This window comes from Vigna umbellata, chromosome 3 (genome assembly GCF_029865625.1).
Source record: "Vigna umbellata cultivar VRB3 chromosome 3, Vumbellata_1.0, whole genome shotgun sequence".
Taxonomy (NCBI): Eukaryota; Viridiplantae; Streptophyta; class Magnoliopsida; order Fabales; family Fabaceae; genus Vigna; species Vigna umbellata.
The window spans coordinates 7,241,709-7,263,514 of NC_142167.1; the positions used below are offsets into that span (position 1 = coordinate 7,241,709).

A 21,806-nucleotide genomic window follows, 5' to 3' on the forward strand; every position below is an offset into this window, starting at 1 on the left:
TAGAATTTTTAAAAATTAATTTTAAAAATTATTTATAATTTTGGTCTCTTTATAAACATTTTTACAATTAAATATAACATTAATAAATAACATTTTATATTACTTTAATAACTAGGGGCATTTTGGTAATCTTTAATTTCTACCAATTAAACTAATTTTTTAAATCTGTCACATCAATCAAATCCTACACTAATTCTCACAAACTTTACTTCCAAATCCACTCTCAATTACCCACAAATCCACTCAAAAAAACAATAAAAAAATTACCCTCAAATTCTCTCAAATCATCTCCCCCAAATCATCTCCCTCAAATCACTACAAAAGAACAAAACATAACTGTTTTGTCCTCCTAGGACAACACCTTTATTTAATTTTTTATTTAATTTTTAACATTAGAATAAATCATGCTTACTAATGTAATTAATTATGTTATCACACATAACATGGTTATCATTGAAAGTTATCGATCGGTATATATGAGAAAAAACAAATGACGATGATAGAGAAGTAAGGGAGAGTAAAATAGAATGTTAAAGAACAGAAAACAGTATTTGGAATATTTTATGTTGAGTTTATGTGAATAAGAGAATTGAAAAGGAAATATGTTGTGATATGTAGTGTAAAATACCAGTTTTTGTCTTTTTAATATGGATGAAGAGGAGTAGAATGAAAGTTAAAGACGAGATAAACATTCTCTTTTATATAATAAAATAAAGGTTTAATACCACTTTTTGATCCATATTTTCGTCAGCTTTGTTTGATGTGGAATTCATTTTTTTTAATGTTCAATGTAGTCTTTTTTATGGTAATTTATATTCAATTTTGTCCTTTTGGCTAAGGACGTTTAAATCGTTAACGGCACATTACAAATTAGTGAATTATATGACAGTTATTGGCTGACGTGGCTAGGACTAGAGTTGACTAAGGATGGTCGCGCCAATGAGGGCTTTACATGTGGCAACCCTTTTCTTCACCCCAAAATTAGGGTTTCATATTTGCATCTCCAGATTGGGGAAAAGCTTGCTCTAGTGCCATCACGCGAGAAAGTGCGGTGGAGAAGCTTGTGGAGAGGCGCTGGTGTGACGGTTGAAGATGATTGCGTGATTCGGCTTTGCGTTTCTACGATTTGGGTTTTGCTCGCGAGAGGTTGGTGATAATGTTGGTGGCTCTTCACCGTTGCGGCGTGAATCGCACTTCTAGTTTGAAGGAGATTTCTGGTTCTATGGGTTTTGATCTTCTGTGTTTCAGGTTGATGGTTGATGGTGGTTGGTGAGAATGAAGAAGCTTCACAATGATGTTTCTTAAAGGCGCGAGAAACTCACGATTCGATTTCGCGATGTTTGTGGCGGAACGTTTGCAACAACGGCGCGACCAGTGCGTGATATGTTCGCGAAAAGTTTTTGGTTAAGGTTTCGAAATGTCTGATGATGGAAGTGCGAAGATGGTGACTGGCTGTGAGTGTAGTAGTGACACCTAAGGTTAGGTGGTGGCTAAAGTTTATGTGTAGGGAAAAATTAGGGTTTTTCGGAAGTAGAAGTGATGATGACTTGCCAAGGGTGATGTGTGAGTGATTGTTGTTGTGGACATTTTCATAGTTAGTCAAAAGCAAAAAATTGAACATAAATTACGATATAAGAGACTATATTGAACATTCGAAAAATATGAGTCTCACATCAAATAAAACTGATCAAATAAAACTGGAGAAAATAGGGACTAGAATAGTATTGATTATTTTAAGCTAAATTAAAAAATTTACATTAAATTATATTAATATTCAAATCATAACTAAACATTACTTAAAATTATATTACTAATCTATACATAATACAAAAAATATTTCAAACTTGGAAATTGATAACATAAAATATGTCTAGCAGCGTGATAATGAACAGAGAAAGCGGCTTAAACAGAGTACTCTGATCCTAGAAGAGTGGGAAAAAGAGACACTGATGTGAAGAGTGTTATATTATTATGTTGAGGGCTGTGTTAGGTCGCATTTGCTCTTGCCGGATAATCACATCCCAACACACTCAACGCTTGCACCATCTTCATCGCACCACAACCAAATCATTTTTCGAATACATTCATTCGTACGTTCTTTCTTTCTCTCCTTCTACCTTCAAATTTCAATTTACCCATATTGGCTACATCAACCCATCCCACACACCCAACTTAAAATGCCTTGAAATTCAGATTTAAATTGAGTCTTCAGCCCAGCCCGGGGTTTCGGAATGAAATTGACTTGGTCTTTGTTTGACTAAATGGGGTTTGGTGATAAAATTTTCAAAATATCAGTTATTTTCCAAAGAATAATTTATCCGAGAAACGGAGTTCTTCAAATGCCTTTCTGGGACTAAAAAAATGGCATTTTTTTCCTCGGAACAAGCTATTTCCACCTTCCATGTGCAGAGTGACTGTTAAATTAACAGAGAGGAAAACATGAGAATGGAAGCCGCCGATGCATACAGGACTTAATCCAACTCGAGTTGAATTGTCTTCACTCCAGGATTTACAATTTGACTTTATTGCAGTGTTTGAATTGCATTCTTTTCTTATTTCAATATTCTTCATGTTGTAGAATAGGTCTCATGGAGAGGAATGGGAACATGGTAAAGCATGTCGAGAAACAAACCACTCGAGTTTTGTTTTGTGGATCCCATTTCCCTGCTTCTCATGAATATACAGCAGAGTATTTGCAAAATCATCCCAATATCAAGGTAAAATAGAATTGTTAATACATGTTCATCATATCCAACTAGCAATTGAACTACTCCGGTTTTGTCTGTTCTGTGTTTTTAACCAAGTTGAAGGCCTTCAAATGGTCCATCTAGCCAAACTCAGTTGTGGGAAAAGACTTTGTTGTTGTGTCTGTTTGGACACCTCACTTCCCTGCTTCTCACAAATATACAGCATGTTATTTGGAAAATCATTCATTTAACAAATATGATGCGGAATCATATCATAATATGCAATCAATACTACATGTTGGTTGTATCCAACTTGCTAATTAAAAGTTTTATTGAGATAGCCCTCGTCTTTGGTGAACATGTTTGTACTGTAGTTTGCTGATGACATGTCGTTGGATTTCTGTGTGATTAATCAAGTCATGCTAAACTGGACTGTGACAACTAAATAATGATGATTGTTTTTTTCTTTGTCACATGTAATTCATACTAGCTTTGTATTTCAATATAGAAACCATTTGCAACGAATTAGGAATCTCCAAGTCCTCTGAAATTTTGCGGTGTAAAGGTTAGAGTTTAGAGGTAAAAGCAAGGTACCTTGTTTTCAGATGAATATAAGACGATTTTGGCATGGGATGGAGACTACATGTCTGAATTTCCTTTCTAAGAGCAATGGATGGATTAATTTTAGGTGATTTAGGCTTTCCTAAATTAGGTGGAGATTACTGAACCCTTGAAGTAATCATTGGTTCCTTGTACTTTGATTTTTGGCTTTCTTGAATAAATGAGTGTTTCCTTAGCATTCTATTTGTGAGTAAAACTTGTGTTTGTGTTTTTACCCTATTAGGTAACTCTTCTATGTGCAGTTACTTCTGGCTTAAGATAACGGCCAATACAATTTCTAGATAGTACTACTAGCCTTGCGGTTATACAATCTTTGCATTACTTTGGGAAAAATGTTCTCAGATCAATAAGCTGTATGTGGCGTTTGTAGGTTGATGTTCTCTCTTTTGAAGATGTGCGCAAAGATATTGCCAACTATCATGTCTGCATAGTAAAAAGCATGAGGCTAGATTCTGATATAATTTCTCGTGCCGTTCAGATGCAGCTGATAATGCAGTATGGTGTTGGGCTGGAAGGTACTGTGATTACTGTTACTTGAGGTTTAATGCAGAATTTGAGGAAGATACTTGTTTTCCATTTTTATTGTGGAAGTAATTTTGTATTTTATGTTTTCATCCATCCCGTCCTGTTAAACCTCACTGGAGTTTCAAATTGATGAATCAAAAATTTTACTCCAAGGTGTTGATATTGATGCCGCAACAAAGCATGGAATCAAAGTTGCTAGGATCCCAAGTGATGTTACAGGAAATTCAGCTTCATGTGCTGAAATGGCCATATATCTAATGCTAGGTCTCCTCCGAAAGCAAGTATGATATCTTCAGTTTGAAATGAAAATTTTCGTTCTTTCTGAATGCATATTGAAGAAAACAAATAATGTTCATGCAGAATGAACTGCAAGTTTCCATACAACAGAAGAAGCTTGGAGAGCCAATTACTGAAACTTTATTCGGTAAAACTGTGAGTTTATTGATTTTTTTTTTTTAAAACAATAATATTCTGTTCTGGTCACCACTTTTTTGTCTTTGTTCCTGGTTATTGTTTTTCGTAATGGTTACATACCTAAATAAAAATGGATCTCAGCCTATTCTAACTAAATAAAAGCTATTACTTACTTTTAAAGGAGGGAGGAGGGAAATAGATGATCGACGAAATATACTTTTAAAGGCTTACAAAATTCATATGGATGACATGTATATAGATACATATTTTCTTTTCTAGAAGTCTAAGATTAATTTAATTAAGTTTCATTTTGTTAAATAGTATTGGGTTAAACAAATGATAAGGTTTAGTGTTCGTTTTGGGCTATAAAAATTATATTTAGTTCAGACTTCAGTTTTGGATGTATCTAGTCAGAGTCCTTTCCTAGACGATCCCCACCTCCTCCAGAATTGCTTACATTTTTATTTGTATACCAAATATTTTCTGTACTTCACCCAGAAGTGATACAGTTCTGTTAAACAGTACAAGGGTAAAACAACCTTGAAGACAGTCAATTTTCTCATTTTACGTCTGTTTTCCTCAGAAAGTGTAATTTCAATACATGGATATGTTTGTGATTATTGAATGTACTGTTTGTGGAAAACTAACTTTTAATGATAATATAGATATTCATTTTGGGCTTTGGGAACATTGGAATGGATTTAGCAAAGCGTTTACTGCCATTTGGTGTACAAGTTATGGCTACAAAGCGTAGCTGGGCTTCATATGCACAAGACGCTAGCAAATTAAGCAGAAGTATTTTGCTTTCCAATTGTTGTGGACCATAACTTGTAATAAGCCTCATTTTGTCATCTATTTCATAACATGTTCTTTATTTTTTGTTGAAGATGATGAACGTGATCTTGTTGATGTGAAGGGTAGTCATGAAGATATATATGACTTTGCTAGCAAGGCTGACATTGTTGTTTGCTGCCTAAGTTTAAACAATGAAACGGTGGTGCCTTTTGCAATCCTTCATTTATTTTGTTTTAGTTAGTTTCAGCCACTTTGGCTCCCTATTTGTTTTTTTATTAAAGTTTTTGAGATTGGTGGAAACCTATGGCTTTTTAAAACTATGGTAGATGGTTGATATATAGGTGTTGACAAATGGGTAAACAGAAAAGGTTTTTTTTGTATATTTTTTAATCCTATCTTTCTTCTCCCTTTTTCGTTTAGATACGTGTTATTATTAAGAAAGTCATAATTTTTTTTCCTTAAGATTAGTAACCAACCAATGAACTGATCCATAATCTAAGTTGATTATTAACATGAATCTGTTCCTGCTTAATAGCTTCAGTGACATCTAGTTTTTCCTTTTTTCTAAAAGGTTTTATTTGCATTCTGCGAACTATGCATAGTATTAATGAACTTTTTTTCATTAAATGCTTGTTGACTTGGATATGATGTTTTTCAGGCTGGTATTATAAACAACAAGTTCATATCTTCTATGAAAAAGGTGTGTTTACCATTTGAGATGAACTTACTTCCCTGATTTACTTAATTTTCTTTTTATTGAAGTTAGCCTCATAATGCATGTACAAGATCTTGAAGATGGGTAAATGTCAAAATACTTTTGGTTATATGATCTTTGATACCTCAGTATGAAATATTTTCAAATTAAAACTATTGAATAACTTATGAATTCCAATAGTTATCTAGGAATCTGGTTAATCCGTTGAGTTATTTGGTATATAAATAAGAGGGAAAATATACAGTGAATAGTAACTGAGTTATTTCTCAGTTGGAAGAGGTGACACATAGAAGGAGATACTTTCCTTATTATCAGAATTCTGTAATAATTATTTGTTCCTTCTTGAGTAAATCCCCATTCTTTAATAATAGGACTTACACAAATCATAAATGGGTAATAACCTTTTTAAACAGAATAAGATTTTGTGATCAATTTCTTTTATTATGTTGATGGTTGATGATTGATGAGAAATATACCTCCCATGAAAATGGAACTCATCAAAGGAGATGCTTTAGTCGAAGCCATTAAGGTTGAAATTAGAAAGCCTGGGTGCGACCCAAAGGGATGGGAGTTATTAGTCTTGTCCAAGTGTTGAATATTCTGTACAATTTCAGATTCCGTTACAATTTTAGATTCAGTTATTTTATATTTATTATGTTTGGCTCTGTATTTTGGGCTGTATTTATTTTTTCAGTCTCTTAACAAGACTAAAGTTTCTGTACATTCACAAGTGTGGAAAAGATTATTGCAGACCTGCCATTTTATGACGTTTTCTTTTATACCTTTTCTTACCATTTTCTTTTTGTTTTCTGACACAGTGTGAAGTCATCACAAATTTAATAGTTCTCCTGCTAACACCGAATTATTTGTAGAAAACAAGCAAATGCAACATTAATGAAATATCATTTGGTTTAATTTGTCAGTTAGTTGTAGTTTTATGATGAATTTCATTGTTATTAAGCAATTGTATATTTCAGGGTGCGCTTCTGGTAAATATTGCTAGAGGTGGTCTTGTGGACTATGAGGCAGTGATAAACAACCTTGAATCAGGTCACTTAGGAGGGTTAGGCACTGATGTTGCTTGGAATGAGCCGTTTAATCCTGATGACCAGATATTTAAAATTAAGAATGTTATCATCACTCCTCATGTTGCAGGAGTCACAGAACATTCTTATAGATCCATGGCTAAGGTGTGTGGGGCCATTTCACAAATATTCATTTTCCCTATGCTTAAAATTCTTTTAAGCATTGAATATATTGATTAAAAGTAAAGAGAGAGGACTAATAAATTCCTGTCAACTGATACTTTTCTTGCCTATGGTTCCATTGCAGGCTGTTGGTGAAGTTGTTCTTGAGCTTCATGCCGGGCTTCCTTTGACAGGGATAGAGTTAGTTAATTGATTTACGACAAACAAATCATTTCATTATCGTCCACTTCCTGAATTTTATGATATAAGAAGAATTATGAGGTGCCAAAACACTGCATTTTGAAATGAAAATTGAGATCAGGCTATAATGTGTTGTGCGTTTGTTGTTCTATCGTTGGGGAGAACCAATTGTTCTTTAGTAGTGGGTTTTGGAAACCAAACAAAGTGATACTTTGTTGTCAAAGTTATATGAATGGTTTATTTGCATTTTCATTCCTGATATTTTAATTTTTGGTCTTTTCTATACAGAAAGAATTAAAGCATATTGCAGGGAAGAAATAATTCCATGTTTCTAATTACTTCTGTCAATACTATGAATGAAATGATCAATTTCGATGTTTACTGAGATAATGGACACTTAAGATTGAAATTAGAGTAGTTTGTTGACAATTTTAATGTTTAATCCATCTTTTTCATAGTTGTTTTTACCCCACAAGTTAATAAAATTTATCATCCTTTTAAGTCTTTTATTCTTTGTTTAGCAATTCGTCAAAATGCTTTACTTGACTTTCTAGCCGATGTTAAAAAATCAAGTATATAAGTGTTATTACATTAGTTTCTAAAAATTAAGACAAACAGGTCTTTGAAATGAAAAGTCCTTTTTATTGTTTTATATAATTTTAGACTAACATGATTGTCTACTAACATTTTCACAAACTTTTTCTTAATTTCTTTTAATCCTTATATTCATGTGACAACATTTTAGACAAAAGTGACTTTACTGAATTTGGATATTTTTGTTGGAAAAACACCCAAAACAAACAACTATTTTTGAAACATTTTAAAAAGTATTATGCATATGATTTATATCTTTCTATGCATTTACTACTCTTATCTAACATTTTTTGCAACACTTGAGAATTTACGTACCAGAATTTTGAAGCACGGTAAAAGTACTACGAATAGAATACCCAAAATGATAGGTGAAACAACAAGCTATCATAATAACTGCAAAAGTTTGATAAACAAGGCCTTTTAAAATTTGAGCAGTTCAAATTTAGGCAAGGGCATCAATCATGGACACTGCAAAAAGAAAAATGATATAAGCCATGAACAACTAAGTCATCAGACTTCTTCAAGATGTTTACTATGTTAAAAGACCAAAATTTAGCTCATGTTATTGAAATACGGTTGTCCTCAATGTTCATATTGTAAAATATGAGTCATGCCCAAGAAAACTATTACTCTTTCCATGATTTTTCAAACGGAGTTATTTATGTATCTAAAATATGATAATTCGTAATCTAAAATTTCTAATAAAAAGTATCAAGAATTTTTAAGGTTCAAAGTTTAGAAAATCTATCCATCTTGATCAGTCCTATTTAGTGTAAGTGCATAAATTTCTCAGTGGAAAGTCATAGTCAATAGTGGGTCATTTTTTCATTTTTTTTCCTCTTAAAAAATATTTAATTTATAATTATTTTCGATGGATCCAAAGTAGCGTATAATAAGGAGGAACTGATAAAGTTTATTTATGGAAGTCTCACGTAGATTAAAATAAAATTAATTCACAAAAAGTAGGTATAGATTTGTTGATCTTCAAAGCTTAAATTAAACTTAAAATTTATTTTTTAAATAATACTTAAATATAATATTTGATGTTTGATGAGTCTATTGTTTTATTATTTTCGTAGTTATTTTCGTTCCCATAGTAGACAACCAAAAGCGTCCAAATTTGTTTAAGTTAAAGACATGAGTTACAAGTTGAAGTACATTCAAGTTTTATATTGTAAATCTTGTTAGTTAAAAAAGTATATTAGATATTTTTTTAAACAAAATTAAATTATTATTTTTTTCTATTATTCATTATGATATCTGGAGACTAAATTGTATCACTTTTTGCTTTTAATTGTTTTGTGACTTCATTGATAAATTTACTTTCTAATTATTTTTGAAAGAGATAAACATAACTTTTGAATTATATAATTCCCAAGTGATTTTTTATTTTAAAGTATATGTAAATTCAAAGTCACTTTTAGAGTATGCAATTCAACACTGTTTTGTTTTCAAAAAGTAACTTTTTGATAAAAATTATGTTGGGAAGGAGAAGGAGAATTTTGTTAGAACTGCCTTTTTTTTCTTTAATTTCTCATGGAAAACATTTATTTGCAAACCGAACTGCATCCTAGTAGGCCGAATAGAGGTTTTTGTTTCAAGTCAACCAAATCCAATTTGGAAAACCTAACAAAACTTAATGAATGGTGTAGTTGTCGGTGCATCCCAAATGTTAAGTGGAAGGTTTATATATATGATTCAAATAATGTTCATACAGAAACATTATTTCAGATGTTGCCTTGGGGCTTACAAAATTCATATGGATGACATGTATATATATTTAGATACATATTTTCTTTTCTGGAAGTCTAAGATTAATTGAATTAAGTTTCATTTAATTAAATAGTATTGGGTTAAACAAATGATGATAAGGTTTAGTGCTCGTTTTGGGCTATGAAAATTATATTTAGTTCAGACTTCAGTTCTGGGTGTATCTAGTCAGAGTCATTTCCTAGACGATCCCCACCCCAGAATTGCTTACATTTTTATTTGTATACCAAATATTTTCTGTACTTCAGCCAGAAGTGATACTATTATGTTAAATAGTAGAAGGGTAAAACAACCTTGAAGACAGTCAATTTTCTCAATTTACGTTTGTTTTCCTCAGAAAATGTCATTTCTATACATGGTTATGTTCGTGATAATTGAATGTATTGTTTGTGGAAAACTAATTTTTAATGATAATGTAGATATTCATTTTGGGCTTTGGGAACATTGGAATGGATTTAGCAAATCATTTGCAGCCATTTGGTGTACAAGTTATGGCTACAAAGCGTAGCTGGGCTTCATACGCACAAGACGCTATCAAATTAAGCAGAAGTATTTTGCTTTCCAATTGTTGTGGACCATAACTTGTAATGAGCCTCATTTTTTCATCTATTTCATAACATGTTCTTTATTTTTTGTTGAAGATGATGAACGTGATCTTGTTGATGTGAAGGGTAGTCATGAAGATATATATGACTTTGCTAGGAAGGCTGACATTGTTGTTTGCTGCCTAAGATTAAACAATGAAACGGTGGTGCCTTTTGCAGTCCTTCATTTATTTTGTTTTAGTTAGTTTCAGCCACTTTGGTTCCCTATTTGTTTTTTTATTATAGTTTTTGAGATTCGCGGAAACCTATGGTTTCTTAAAACTATGGTAGATGGTTGATATAGATGTTGACAAATGGGTAAAAAGAAAAGGTTTTGTTTGTATATTTTTTAATCCTATCTTTCTTCTCCCCTTTTCGTTTAGATATATGTGTTCTTATTAAGAAAGTCTTTTTTTCCCTTAACATTAGTAACCAACCAATGTACTAATGCATAATCTAAGTTGATTATTAATATGAATCTGTTTGTGCTTAATAGCTTCAGTGACATCTAGTTCTTCAGATATTTAAATTTAAGAATGTTATCATCACTCCTCATGTTGCAGGCGCCACAGAACATTCTTATAGATCCATGGCTAAGGTGTGTGGGGCCATTTCACCTTTGCCCTTCCTCTGAAGTATCTGAATCCACAAAAAGTCATTTTCCCTATGCTTAAATTGCTTTTGTAATTTATTTTTCTGAATTATATATGCTATCATTGAATATATATATATATATATATATATATTGATTAAGAGAAGAGAGAGAGAGAGGACCAATGAACTCCTGTCAAATCTGATACTTTTCTTGCCTGTTGTTCTACTGCAGACTGTTGGTGATGTTGCTCTTCAGCTTCATGCCGGGCTTCCTTTGACAGGGATAGAGTTAGTTAATTGATTTAGTGCAAACAAATCATTCCATTATCGTCCACTACCTGAATTTTATGATTTAAGAAGAATTCTAAGGTTCCAAGACACTGCAATTTGAAAAGAAAATTGAGATCAGGCTATGTTATGTGTTGCTCATTTGTTGATTCTATGTTTGGGGTGAACCAATTGTTGTTTAGCGTAGTGAGCTGTGGAAACCAAATTTATGTTGCCTATTATATACAGACAACTAAGATCACTGAATGATGTTTATTACACGTAATGGTTTGATTTTGGATCCCATTACCATGATTGGGAATGCATGACTAAGTTGTAGGAAGGAATAACTGTGATTTGAAATGCATGAAATCTTGAAATTTTGTTACATATTACAAAATAACTTGATACTATTTTGCTTATAGTTTCTTGAATCAAAAGACTCCACTTGTTTCTAACTTGGATAACATGCAGATGTTATACTATAGTTAAAGTATATGTAATTACTCCTGCAATAATAGAAATGAAATTATCAGTTTCTATGTTTACTGATATAGTGCATACTTAAGTTAAGATTGCCAGTATAGTATTTTGTTGGCAATTTTAATATTTAATCCATCTTTTTGATAGTTGTTTTTACCCTACAAGTTAATCAAATTTATCAGCATTTTATTTCTTTAATTCTTTAATTCTTTATTTAGCACTTCGCAAAAATGCTTTACATGACTTTCTAAGCTGATGTTAAAAAGTCAAGCATATATATCTGATTATATATTATGTATTTTATATTTCAAAGAATGATTTAATGTTAAGTTATTGAAGACACATTATACAGAGAATATTACGTTACAATTATATTGAAATACTACAAAGGGGCTATGAAAGAGGCAAATGTAAATAATACTTAAAATTAAAGATAGATATTTATAACATTAATCCGTAAGCTTGGACTTCATCAGGGGTTCTCGTTCGAGTGAACCAAGTTCCTGAAAGGTCATAAGTGTAATCACATTAGTTTCTAAAAATTAAGAAAATGTTAAATAAGTCTTTGAAATGGAATTTTTTTTTTCATGATTGTCTACTAATGTTTTCACATATTTTTTTTCTTAATTTATTTTAATCCAGATATTAATGTGACAACTTCTTCCAACTTTTCAAACAAAAGTGGCTTTGCTGAATTTGGATATTTTGGTTGGAAAAATCACCGAAAACAAAGAACTATTTTTGGAACATTTTTAAAAATATTATGCATATGCTTTGTATATTGTTAAGAATTTTACTAATTTTATCAATCAAAGTTGATTTTTTTTCCTTTCACACAGAATATAAAAACAGAAGTTACAGATAACAACATACTATATTTGGTAATAACATCAAATTACATACCTTACAAAAACATAGTTTACAGATAGGATACATTGTTATCAATCTCAGCATTACAAGTCTTTGTTATTCTGTACAATTTATGTCACGCAAGAACATATGAGTGAATGACTACAAAGCAATTTTGTGACAATTATCATGTTGCTATGCTACTTTTTCAAACAGCCCTTACCTTCAGCTTTATTTCTGAGTTTGGATGGAGAGGCTTCTTTGGACTTGAAGGACTTGAGAATTTACGAACCAGAATTTTGAAGATCGGTAAAAGTACTAAGAATAGTGTACCCAAAATGATCGGTGAAGCAGCAAGCCACCCTAATAACTGCAAAAGTTTGATAAACAAGGGATTTTAAAAATTGAGCAGAACAATCTTGGAAAGGGCATCAAACATGATTCAAGCTGCAAGGCATTTGTGAGGACTAGAAACATGAAGTAATCCAACATACATTGAAACGCCAGATCCAATGAGAAAAGTTAACAGGTTTCTGGATTTCTAAGTACAAAAGCATTTTGAAATAAAGCATAGAATAGAAAGGTTTACTGTCACTATCACAAAAGAGACTTAAGTGGTAAAAACCAATTCCACTGTGCATAACTTTTTTATCAATAAATTACGTGATAGCACCTACCGCATGGGCAATACTTATTAGGACTTCATGTGAGGCTTGGCCAGTAAAGACTTTCTTTAAAGCATCAGATGTTAAAGGGAAATGAGATCCACCAGTGATAACTTCTCCAAAGCGTAAAAAGGGTACAACCAAACTGAAATAACAAATAAAAGCAAATACCAATGTACAGATCAGAGTAAAATCAATATGTAAATATAAGCTATTGTTAAAAAAAATATTGGTCTAGCGTAAAATCAATAGTTATACACGCATAACAAGGAAATTAAAAAAAAAAATTATTGGTCTACAAATAAGACAGAACCTAATTGTCCAGTACTTGACATAACAAGGAAATATGAAAATCTAGTAATAAGAAGAACATCTGCACTCTTTCATTGTTTTCGAGGACTCTCTGTACACATTTATTTCTTTGCAAAACAAATTTAAAACAAAATGAATATCCTATTAGGAACCCTTTCATTGAACATAGAAACATGTTTCTGTATGAACATTATTTAAATCTGATAGGATATGTAATGTATTAGACAGTTTGTAGACAATCGTTAAATAGGTTGGCAAAAATAAAACATAGAAGTTAGTATGAAGTGGTTAGGGGTAGTTAGGAGGAGTTTAAACAGTAGTTAGGGAAGTTTTAATTAGTAGTTAGGCAGTTTTTGTCTTTTTAGGTGGGGGGTGTTCTAGTTCTGTGGGTGGTGTGTTCAGAATAGGGCTTGTCCTGTGTAGAAGGGAATCTCTTCCCTTGGAAGCTGATGGATGTTTTCTTGTATTATGTTTTCAGAATTAGAGTATTATTTACATTGTGCAGTAAGATTTGTGTGTTAATTTCTTAAACTGAATTATAAATCTGTTTTCTTGTCTCCAAGAAACCTAACAGAATCATATATATAACCCTTCCACTTAACTTTTGGGATGCACCAACAACTAGACCATTCATTAAGTTTTGTTAGGTTTTCCAAATTGGATTTGGTTGACTTGAAACAAAAACCTCTATTTGGCCTACTAGGATGCAGTTAGGTTTGCAAATAAATGTTTTCCATGAGAAATTAAAGAAAAAAAGGCAGTTCGAACAAAATTTAAAGTGATAAAATGATAAGATATTTGCACAAAAATTTTAATTATAGCATGGCCAACAAAATAAAAGTTCAATGATAAATAATTCCTCAAAAAGAAGGAAAGTAGATGCAAAGACAACACGGAATACATATTACCTCAACTCTATTGGAGTAGCAATGAAGTTCGCTAGCATCACAGTTGGAGCATGGCAAAGTCGTCCAAGCAACGCAATAGCCACCCCACAGAGGAATACAGTGACGCCTATTTAAAAAACATCAGTATGTCAACAAATTATAAAAGAATGTGTCATTATTTCTCAGATATCTAATTAACAGCACATTTGTCTCCTTTCGGTAGTCTTGTGATGCATTTGGTGGGTTAGATCATTTTATACTTTATACTTAATTCTAGTAGCTGCTCAATCTTGAAATCATACAGTTTCAGGATTATGTTAGTCAAGTTGCATTTTTCATGAGCTGCATCTCTATTCTCTGGAGTTAATTGAAGGATATAGTTTTTGGAAATTAGAGAGAGAGAGAGAGAGAGAGAGAGAGAGAGAGAGAGAGAATAAACTGATTAGGCTAGTTGGCTATCAATACTAAACTGTAGTTAGTTACCTAGAGATAGTAATGCAAAACTAATTAATTCAAAATTGACTGTCCAGACCTCAAGACAAAACAGATGAAACATGTTAGACAGCCAATTAAGAATTCTATCCCAGTCATTACCCTGGATGAGCAGATACTTGCCTTTTCTGTTGGAAACCACTTCAAATATTCAGACAGAAAATTAGTGCTTTATGCAACAGCCAAATTCCATTTTTCCAGAAAAAGACCCACCAGCTAAGCCTGGCTAAGTTTACGCCTAGGGCAGTTGATTCACAACTTATCAGCATATTTATCATTAGGGATCAATTGTGTCTGACGAAATTCCTCCTTTGCAAAGTTAACAATTATCACATATTATGTTAACCTATGTAATGTTAGGGTAATCATTCAAGAAAGAAATTGTATACATTCTTTTCAACAATGCTGCAGCACACAAAACTAGTAATAGTAGATATAGCTTTGTATTGTGTGTTGTGCCAGTATAAATGGTTATTAAGTTTTTATATATGAACAAATTATCATAACGATGGATTGATTTCCTCCCTCTTTGGTTAATAGACTGGGACAATATGTAAGGGTTACACAAAAATAGTTGTTTCTATTTTGCTTAACCTGGATCATGAATGTATTTATGAAAAAAAGGAAAAAAAAGGCCATCGTCAAGAATACTTAGCCTCCACCACTCAATTGAAATAAAAATATGCTGACATGCGGTGCCGAAACTCAAATTAACATGGCTGACCGAGTTGGTCATTTCTCCTTTTAGTTTTACTTAATTCAAAAGTTATTGCAGCATGAAGTTTCTCTTTATGTGGTTCTATACCTAACATACTGAATGTTATCACCCCTCTAAGATGCCTACGGCTTTAGAAAACAACTCAGCACATCACATATCTGAAGCCACTTTTTGTTGTCATCATTACAACACAAGTATATAGTTAAAGTTCTACTTACTGCATAGTACCATTCTATATTTATTCGCCTCAACCCTGAAATTTAATATTAACTTCACTAGATCCGTAATGTATGTATCGGGGAAAAGGGTTTCCACACTTTGTGACACACGTATCGCATTATAAATCAGCAGGAAAATCAAGTTAAATTGGTAAACATGCTGAGTATAAAAGCCGGACAATAAACAGAATGTTATTCAATCTACATGTATGAAAGCAAATTGCAAGTGAAACAAACAAATCCTCTTCTAAGTTGATTCCAACATAAATGACTATAATTTCAGGTGGGTTAATTACAACGTACCACATATAGGAAACACTCCCAATGTAAGACCAAGGGCAGCAGAAAAAGCCAACTGGTTTGGTTCAGCTCCTCTGAAAAAAAATGCCAAAATTATTTATCTACCTTATTGTCATAACAAATGAGATATTCAAAAACTTCCAAAGGCAAAACAAGACAACTATTTCACTTCCATAAAAGCAATTGATTTTTCATTTTACAGTATAATACACATTCTTACATGGCTTCTCCAAAAAGGCGGAGAGAAAGAATAAGCAACAACCATGAATGAACATAGCCAAGCTTCAACAAGAGGCCACTCAAAAATTGTCATTTTAAATAAGATATACCCAGAATACTACACTCCCAACCCTAATTCGTTTTAGACAGGGAATAATTAAAATGAAGAACAAATATATTATCCATCATGCATATCCAATGAAATAGAAAACCAAATTTAAGAAAAAATAGATGACGGATAAAATCAGACGCAGTAACGATTCAGAAAAGAAAAACGAATAGTCGATCAGAGAAAGAGAGGGGAAAAAACGAAACTTTTGAAGAGTACCTGCGGATAATGGCGAGAAGGGGATCGGTGACCTTCTTTTGGAACCAATTGGGTGTTACCACTTTCCCATTGGCCATCTTCGTCAAAAGTTTCAAAATTCAACTTCCAACTTGGAAGGGTATTCACCAAATTGAGACACCACCCAGATATTCCAAACCAAAGAATTAGGGTTTCTCTAACCAAAAAAATCCTCACCTCCAATCCGATGAAAATAAAATAAAAAAATTGTAAAACCAACTATTCTTTATTTGTGAAAGAAAAGTACATAAATTTTAGTATCTTAGTTAATTCATTGAATGTGAGAAACAGTAGCAATGATGAATTGATTTGGTTAGATTGAGAACTGAAAATTGCTAAAGTTGGTGAGAGAGATGAGGATATGCAGCTATCAGGGGAAAGGTTGAATTTGCATCTTGTAATCATCCTTGCCCTTTCAATTTGGATCACATACCTAATTTTATATATTATTACTTTAATAAAATGTAGAAAAAACTAATTAAATGCATTAATTAGGACCTTTATATTACAAACTTAACGTCTCAATTTTATTTTTGGTTTAAACCCTTCGTTGGTCCTCAAGTTTGTATGAAAATCTCAGTTGGGTCCTCAAGTTTTTTTCTGTCTCAATTGGGTCATATTTTTTGTAAAAGTGAGCACATTTTGCCATAACCGTTAAGTGTTGTGAAACGGCGTTAAAATGGTGTGAGCTGGATTTTTCAATTTACGGACGTGGCATTGTGCATTAAAATTGACTGTTTGTTGTTTTTATCCACGTAGGCTACGAAGCCCTAACATTTAAGGGCATCCCATCTCATCCAAAGTATATTCTCCTGTTGGAGAGGATCGTGTTTCGTCTTGGTGAACCAGAGCTGGTGTCTTACGTCTTGGGCAAGCACTGTTGAGGAGGTGGTAAGGATGTCTCGTTCATCTTCCTCTTGCCAATGTTTGGGTTCGGCCATGCAACGCAGTAGTGGCAGTGTTAGGAGCTTCGATGGAAACCCAAGATGCCTCTGTGGTCACAGTGCAGTGTTTCGTACTGCGAGAACCCCTAAGAACAAGGGGAAAAAATTCTGGGGTTGCCCTAACTTCAAGGTCAGTTTGATATCACAATAAATCTATGTCTATTTATTTGGGTTTTGACGAAGGTGTGTGTGTTGGTGTTGAACAGGGTGGGAGTGGAGAATTGGTTGGTTGCAACTTCTTCAAGTGGTGCATTGACGAAGGAAATGAAGGAAAATGGCTGAATGTAGAAGAAAGGACTGATAGTGAAAGAACTGAAGAAGTGGGTGTGATGAGCATGGAAGACAGTGTGTTGCAAATGGAAGGAACATATTGTCCAAAGATCAGACTGGGTTGTATAGAGAAAAGTTTAGTTAAGTTAGATAAGTGGTTTAAATTGTTGGTGGGGATGATCTTTGTCATATTTGTTTTGAATGTAATTGTATTAGCAATGTTGGTGAAAGTTGGTTGATGCTGTGTCATCTGTCATCAGATTTCAAACTTGGGTTATATGTAATGTGTTTTTTATTAATGTTATCAGACTTGAAACTTGGCTTATATGTAATGTGTGTTTTATTAATGTTGGTGAGTTATTACAGTGATAATGTGTGTCATTTAATTTCATTTAATTGTATTGTTACTTTAAGTGGAATAATGATAAAGCAATGAGCAATAAAGTAATGAGAAATAAAGTTGATGAGTGATAACAAAATTGGGCAGTAATCACTTTCTGATAACCACAAACATTGTATTAGATGATAACAGAAGTTGTTCAATTGTCTTAGATGATAACAGAAGCTGTTCAAAATGATAACAACATTGTCTTACATATCCAAAATACATCATAACAATACATTTGCACAGACTGTGTTCAAAATGATAGAGCAAACATTTGCTACAAAATATAAATTTAGGATCAGTACATTAGATCATTGATCAGTACATCATTCATCAGATAAAGGCATAGTTGCTGGAGGTTGGGTGACTTGATAGGGTTTCTTCTTGGGCCTTCCTGGCATTGTCCTCTTCTTTGGTGGTAATATATCTGCATAGGGTGTAACATCCCAGACATGTTGTCCATTGATAGGGTTAATTATTGTGTTGTAAGTCTCTTCATAAGTAGACTTCCTAAACCAGTTGCCAATGTATTCTTCTGCATTTATATTCAAAAACTTCATTGCAGTGATGGCATGAGTACACGGAATGCCAGTAATTGCCCATTTTCTACATGTGCAGTCCATGGTGTCAATATTCACAACAAATTGCTGACCAAATTCTGAAAGATGTTTCACTTCAAATAATTTTTCTCTTGACCACCTGTATGTAATACACAATTGAAAACACAATTAGATGGATCACAATAAATGGAAAGAAAGTTAACATGAATGGAAACACACATCATAAAAGTTACCTTGGTAACCAATGTCTAGTTAACCAGGACTCCTTTTGAAATCTGCTAAAAATCTTGGGGCATATTGAACCTTGATATGATGTGATCTTTGTCCTGTTGGCAGCCCATCTCTTCATTATGTAAACCCTTATGTCTTCTAACATGGTAATAATAGGCTTAGACCTACTATCGACTAGCACACTATTAAAGGCCTCACTCATGTTGTTGACAAGAGTGTCACATTGTGATCTAGAGGTGAATCTAGATCTTGACCAAAACCTGGGATAAGTGAATATAAGTAGTCAACTATGTGTCATGGCAAGGAAGCAAATATTGAAATATGGTTAAGAGTTAATAACTAGAAGACTTAATGCATACCTAGGTGGGATGGCAATCAGATATTTAAATGCGTCAAGATTTATGTCTCTAATATTCCTCATTTCAGTCTCCCATTGTTGTGGGTGTGTTGCTGTTGCTGCCCGCCACATCAGACGTTTAAGGTTTTTTCCAGGAAATTTTTTTCTGAAGTTTGAATATAAATGCCTAACACAAAATCTTTGTTCTACACCAGGTAGAAGATCCTGGATTGCTGGCAAAAGACCCTGACATATTCAACATATTGTAATTAACATTTGTTTAATGAAGATATTCAGTTATATGTAAAACATATTGAACATTCACTGACCTTTTGTTGGTCTGAAATAAATGTGCATCCTGCACATACAGCTGCCCCACCAAGGTCCTCAATAAGGAGCTCCAAGAACCAAGTCCAGGAGTCTTTGTTTTCTACCTCAACAATAGCATATGCTATGGGCATCATTTGGTCGTTTCCATCTCTTCCCACTGCTGTTAGTAACTCCCCTCCATATTAGGTTTTCAGAAAGCATCCATCCAAGCCAATAATAGGTCTACAACAAATGAAGCTATCCTTGCATGCCTTCAAGCATGCATAAAATCTTTGGAATATGACCTCACCATCACTGTTATCAACTTTGATTTTTACTGTTGTTCCTGGATTTGTTTTCAGCAGCTCATGACCATAATCGCGAAGTCTTCTATATTGATCTTTGAATGATCCTTCAACCTTATCTCTTGCCATTGCTCTTGCCCTAAACGCCATATTTCTTGAAATTCCTACATTCCATTTCCTAGTAACTTTGTCCCTAATGTCCATGACCTTCATTGTAGGATTTTCTCTCACAGTTTTCTCCATCCTTTCACTCAACCACTTTGAAGTGATCAACTTAACATTGAAATCTCTACTACAGTTGTGGTTATCAAACACTTTTCTCAGTTGCCATGCACTGATATCAGTCCTAAAGGAACAATACGCATACCATTTACAATTTCCTCTTCCACCCAAGCACTTGACAGAAATCCTTTTCTTGTCATTCTTAATAAATTTTAAACTTCTCCCATTACTTAGTGCATAAGTCCTTATGGCATCTGTGAATTCATTTTTCTCAGGAAAATAGGTTCCTACTTCCCATTTATAATCCACCAAAGTTTTAGGCATACTAAAAGTGGGAAACCTTATCTTAGTCCTCACATGATTGTCCTCACTATCTGATCCACTCAACAACTCCTCTGATAACCACTCATTGTCAGACAACCCACACATATCATGAATAAATTCATTATCTGTTGACCGTTCAGACTCAAGTAAGGCACTGGAAGCTTGTTCTCCCACATTTCCTTTAGAAGTCCCAATGTCACAATGCACGCTGACATCATGTAGACTTCCTTCACTTCTATCTACATCTTCGTCCTCAGACTCTGCCTGATGTGCATCACCCTCACTGTCTTCTACATCATCATCCTCTTCATAATCCTCTAGCTCAAAATCATCTACATCATGTACCTCAGCTTCCTCCTCATGATGGATCTCAACATCCTCACCATCACCCTCATAGGCATCACTATGATCCTCACCTTCACCCTCATACCCATCACCTTCACCCTCAGGGACTTCACTATGATCCTCACCATCACCCTCAACCATTTTTTTACCAACATCACTATGATCCTCACCATCACCCTCATACCCATCACCTTCACCCTCATGGGCATCATCCTCACCCTCAACCATTTTTCTTCCTACTGCAGTATCATCCAGACCATCACCCTCCTGGGCATCCCCCTCACCCTCCACCATTTCTCTTCCAACTTCAGTATGGACCTCAACATCACCCACATCACCCACATGGGTATCCCCCTCACCCTCCACCATTTCTGTTTCAACTTCAGTATGGACCTCACCCTCATGGGTATCCCCCTCACCCTCCACCATTTCTGTTCCAAGTTGAACATCACGAACAACCTCAACCTCCTCCACTTGTCTTGCAACATCACCTTCATCATTAACTTGACCACCAACCCAATCAATCATTTCTATTATTTCTGGTTCCATCATATTATGAACCACATACAGATGAACTTCATCATTTAACCTAGCAATGTTCAACATGTGCATGGCACCCCTATCATCAGTTAATAATTCTAACCTATCTGGGTGCACAGACTGACCTCCTAAACCGTACCATAACTCTTTGATGTCCAGATGACCTAAATCTTTGACTGACGCTACTATGCCAAAATAGCTAAACAAGTCTGGATCACAAGACCATTCTGCTCTCTCTCCTTCAAAGCTTAAGTTCCCATTATCATCACTCACAAAATTTCCAGAATGGTGGACCACCACCTTAATACGTTCCTCATCCATATCAACAACTTCCTTTTATAACCTGTACATTATGGGGGTTAACAAGTGTTTCGAATATTACACTGCTACAACTACGGAAACACTCACTCACTAACTAAACACTCACTCACTAACTAAACACTCACACCGACAAAGACAGGGGGACAGGGAACAAAGTAACATCCCCACTAACGAAACACTCATAGACACGGGGACCACTACAACTGAAAAACAATTCAAGAAACAAAATTTGGGACCACTACAACTGATAAACAATGTAACAATTGAACA

The 21,806-nt window shown here is 33.7% G+C and overlaps 4 protein-coding genes across 8 annotated transcripts; 3 read left to right on the plus strand and 1 right to left on the minus strand.

The window, feature by feature from the left end:
- Window positions 1–1,882: 1,882 nt before the first annotated feature.
- Window positions 1,883–7,397, plus strand: LOC124822885 (uncharacterized). 4 transcript variants are annotated; one of them, XM_088110621.1, is made up of 10 exons: window positions 1,883–2,090; window positions 2,579–2,717; window positions 3,787–3,823; window positions 3,987–4,114; window positions 4,194–4,265; window positions 4,913–5,042; window positions 5,135–5,241; window positions 5,701–5,742; window positions 6,735–6,947; window positions 7,090–7,397. In XM_088110621.1, exons 1-10 carry the CDS (start codon window positions 1,972–1,974, stop codon window positions 7,156–7,158), a joined length of 1,056 nt encoding a protein of 351 aa, XP_087966747.1. In that variant the 5' UTR covers window positions 1,883–1,971; the 3' UTR covers window positions 7,159–7,397. The 4 variants fall into 4 exon arrangements, with proteins under 4 accessions (XP_087966747.1, XP_087966748.1, XP_047150923.1 ...); XM_047294967.2 differs by having other exon boundaries at window positions 1,884–2,090; window positions 3,679–3,823; XM_047294968.2 differs by having other exon boundaries at window positions 1,940–2,090; window positions 2,584–2,717; window positions 3,679–3,823.
- A 1,479-nt stretch (window positions 7,398–8,876) lies between these two features.
- On the plus strand, window positions 8,877–10,727 carry LOC148201517 (uncharacterized). The gene is made up of 4 exons (XM_088109422.1): window positions 8,877–8,903; window positions 9,929–10,058; window positions 10,151–10,272; window positions 10,614–10,727. The coding sequence occupies exons 1-4, from the start codon at window positions 8,877–8,879 to the stop codon at window positions 10,725–10,727; spliced, it is 393 nt and encodes a 130-aa protein (XP_087965548.1).
- A 985-nt stretch (window positions 10,728–11,712) lies between these two features.
- On the minus strand, window positions 11,713–16,855 carry LOC124822886 (uncharacterized). Of its 2 annotated transcripts, XR_007027604.2 has the most exons (7): window positions 16,426–16,854; window positions 15,882–15,952; window positions 14,172–14,277; window positions 12,964–13,096; window positions 12,510–12,656; window positions 12,341–12,408; window positions 11,713–11,940 (listed from the first exon to the last, which is right to left on the minus strand). XR_007027604.2 is itself a non-coding variant. In XM_047294969.2 (6 exons), exons 1-6 carry the CDS (start codon window positions 16,500–16,502, stop codon window positions 11,887–11,889), a joined length of 588 nt encoding a protein of 195 aa, XP_047150925.1. In that variant the 5' UTR covers window positions 16,503–16,855; the 3' UTR covers window positions 11,713–11,886. The 2 variants fall into 2 exon arrangements, 1 of the variants encoding a protein (XP_047150925.1); XM_047294969.2 differs by lacking the exon at window positions 12,341–12,408 and having other exon boundaries at window positions 16,426–16,855.
- A 152-nt stretch (window positions 16,856–17,007) lies between these two features.
- Window positions 17,008–17,984, plus strand: LOC148201518 (uncharacterized). The gene is made up of 2 exons (XM_088108362.1): window positions 17,008–17,517; window positions 17,594–17,984. The coding sequence occupies exons 1-2, from the start codon at window positions 17,341–17,343 to the stop codon at window positions 17,894–17,896; spliced, it is 480 nt and encodes a 159-aa protein (XP_087964488.1). The 5' UTR covers window positions 17,008–17,340; the 3' UTR covers window positions 17,897–17,984.
- Window positions 17,985–21,806: the final 3,822 nt, after the last annotated feature.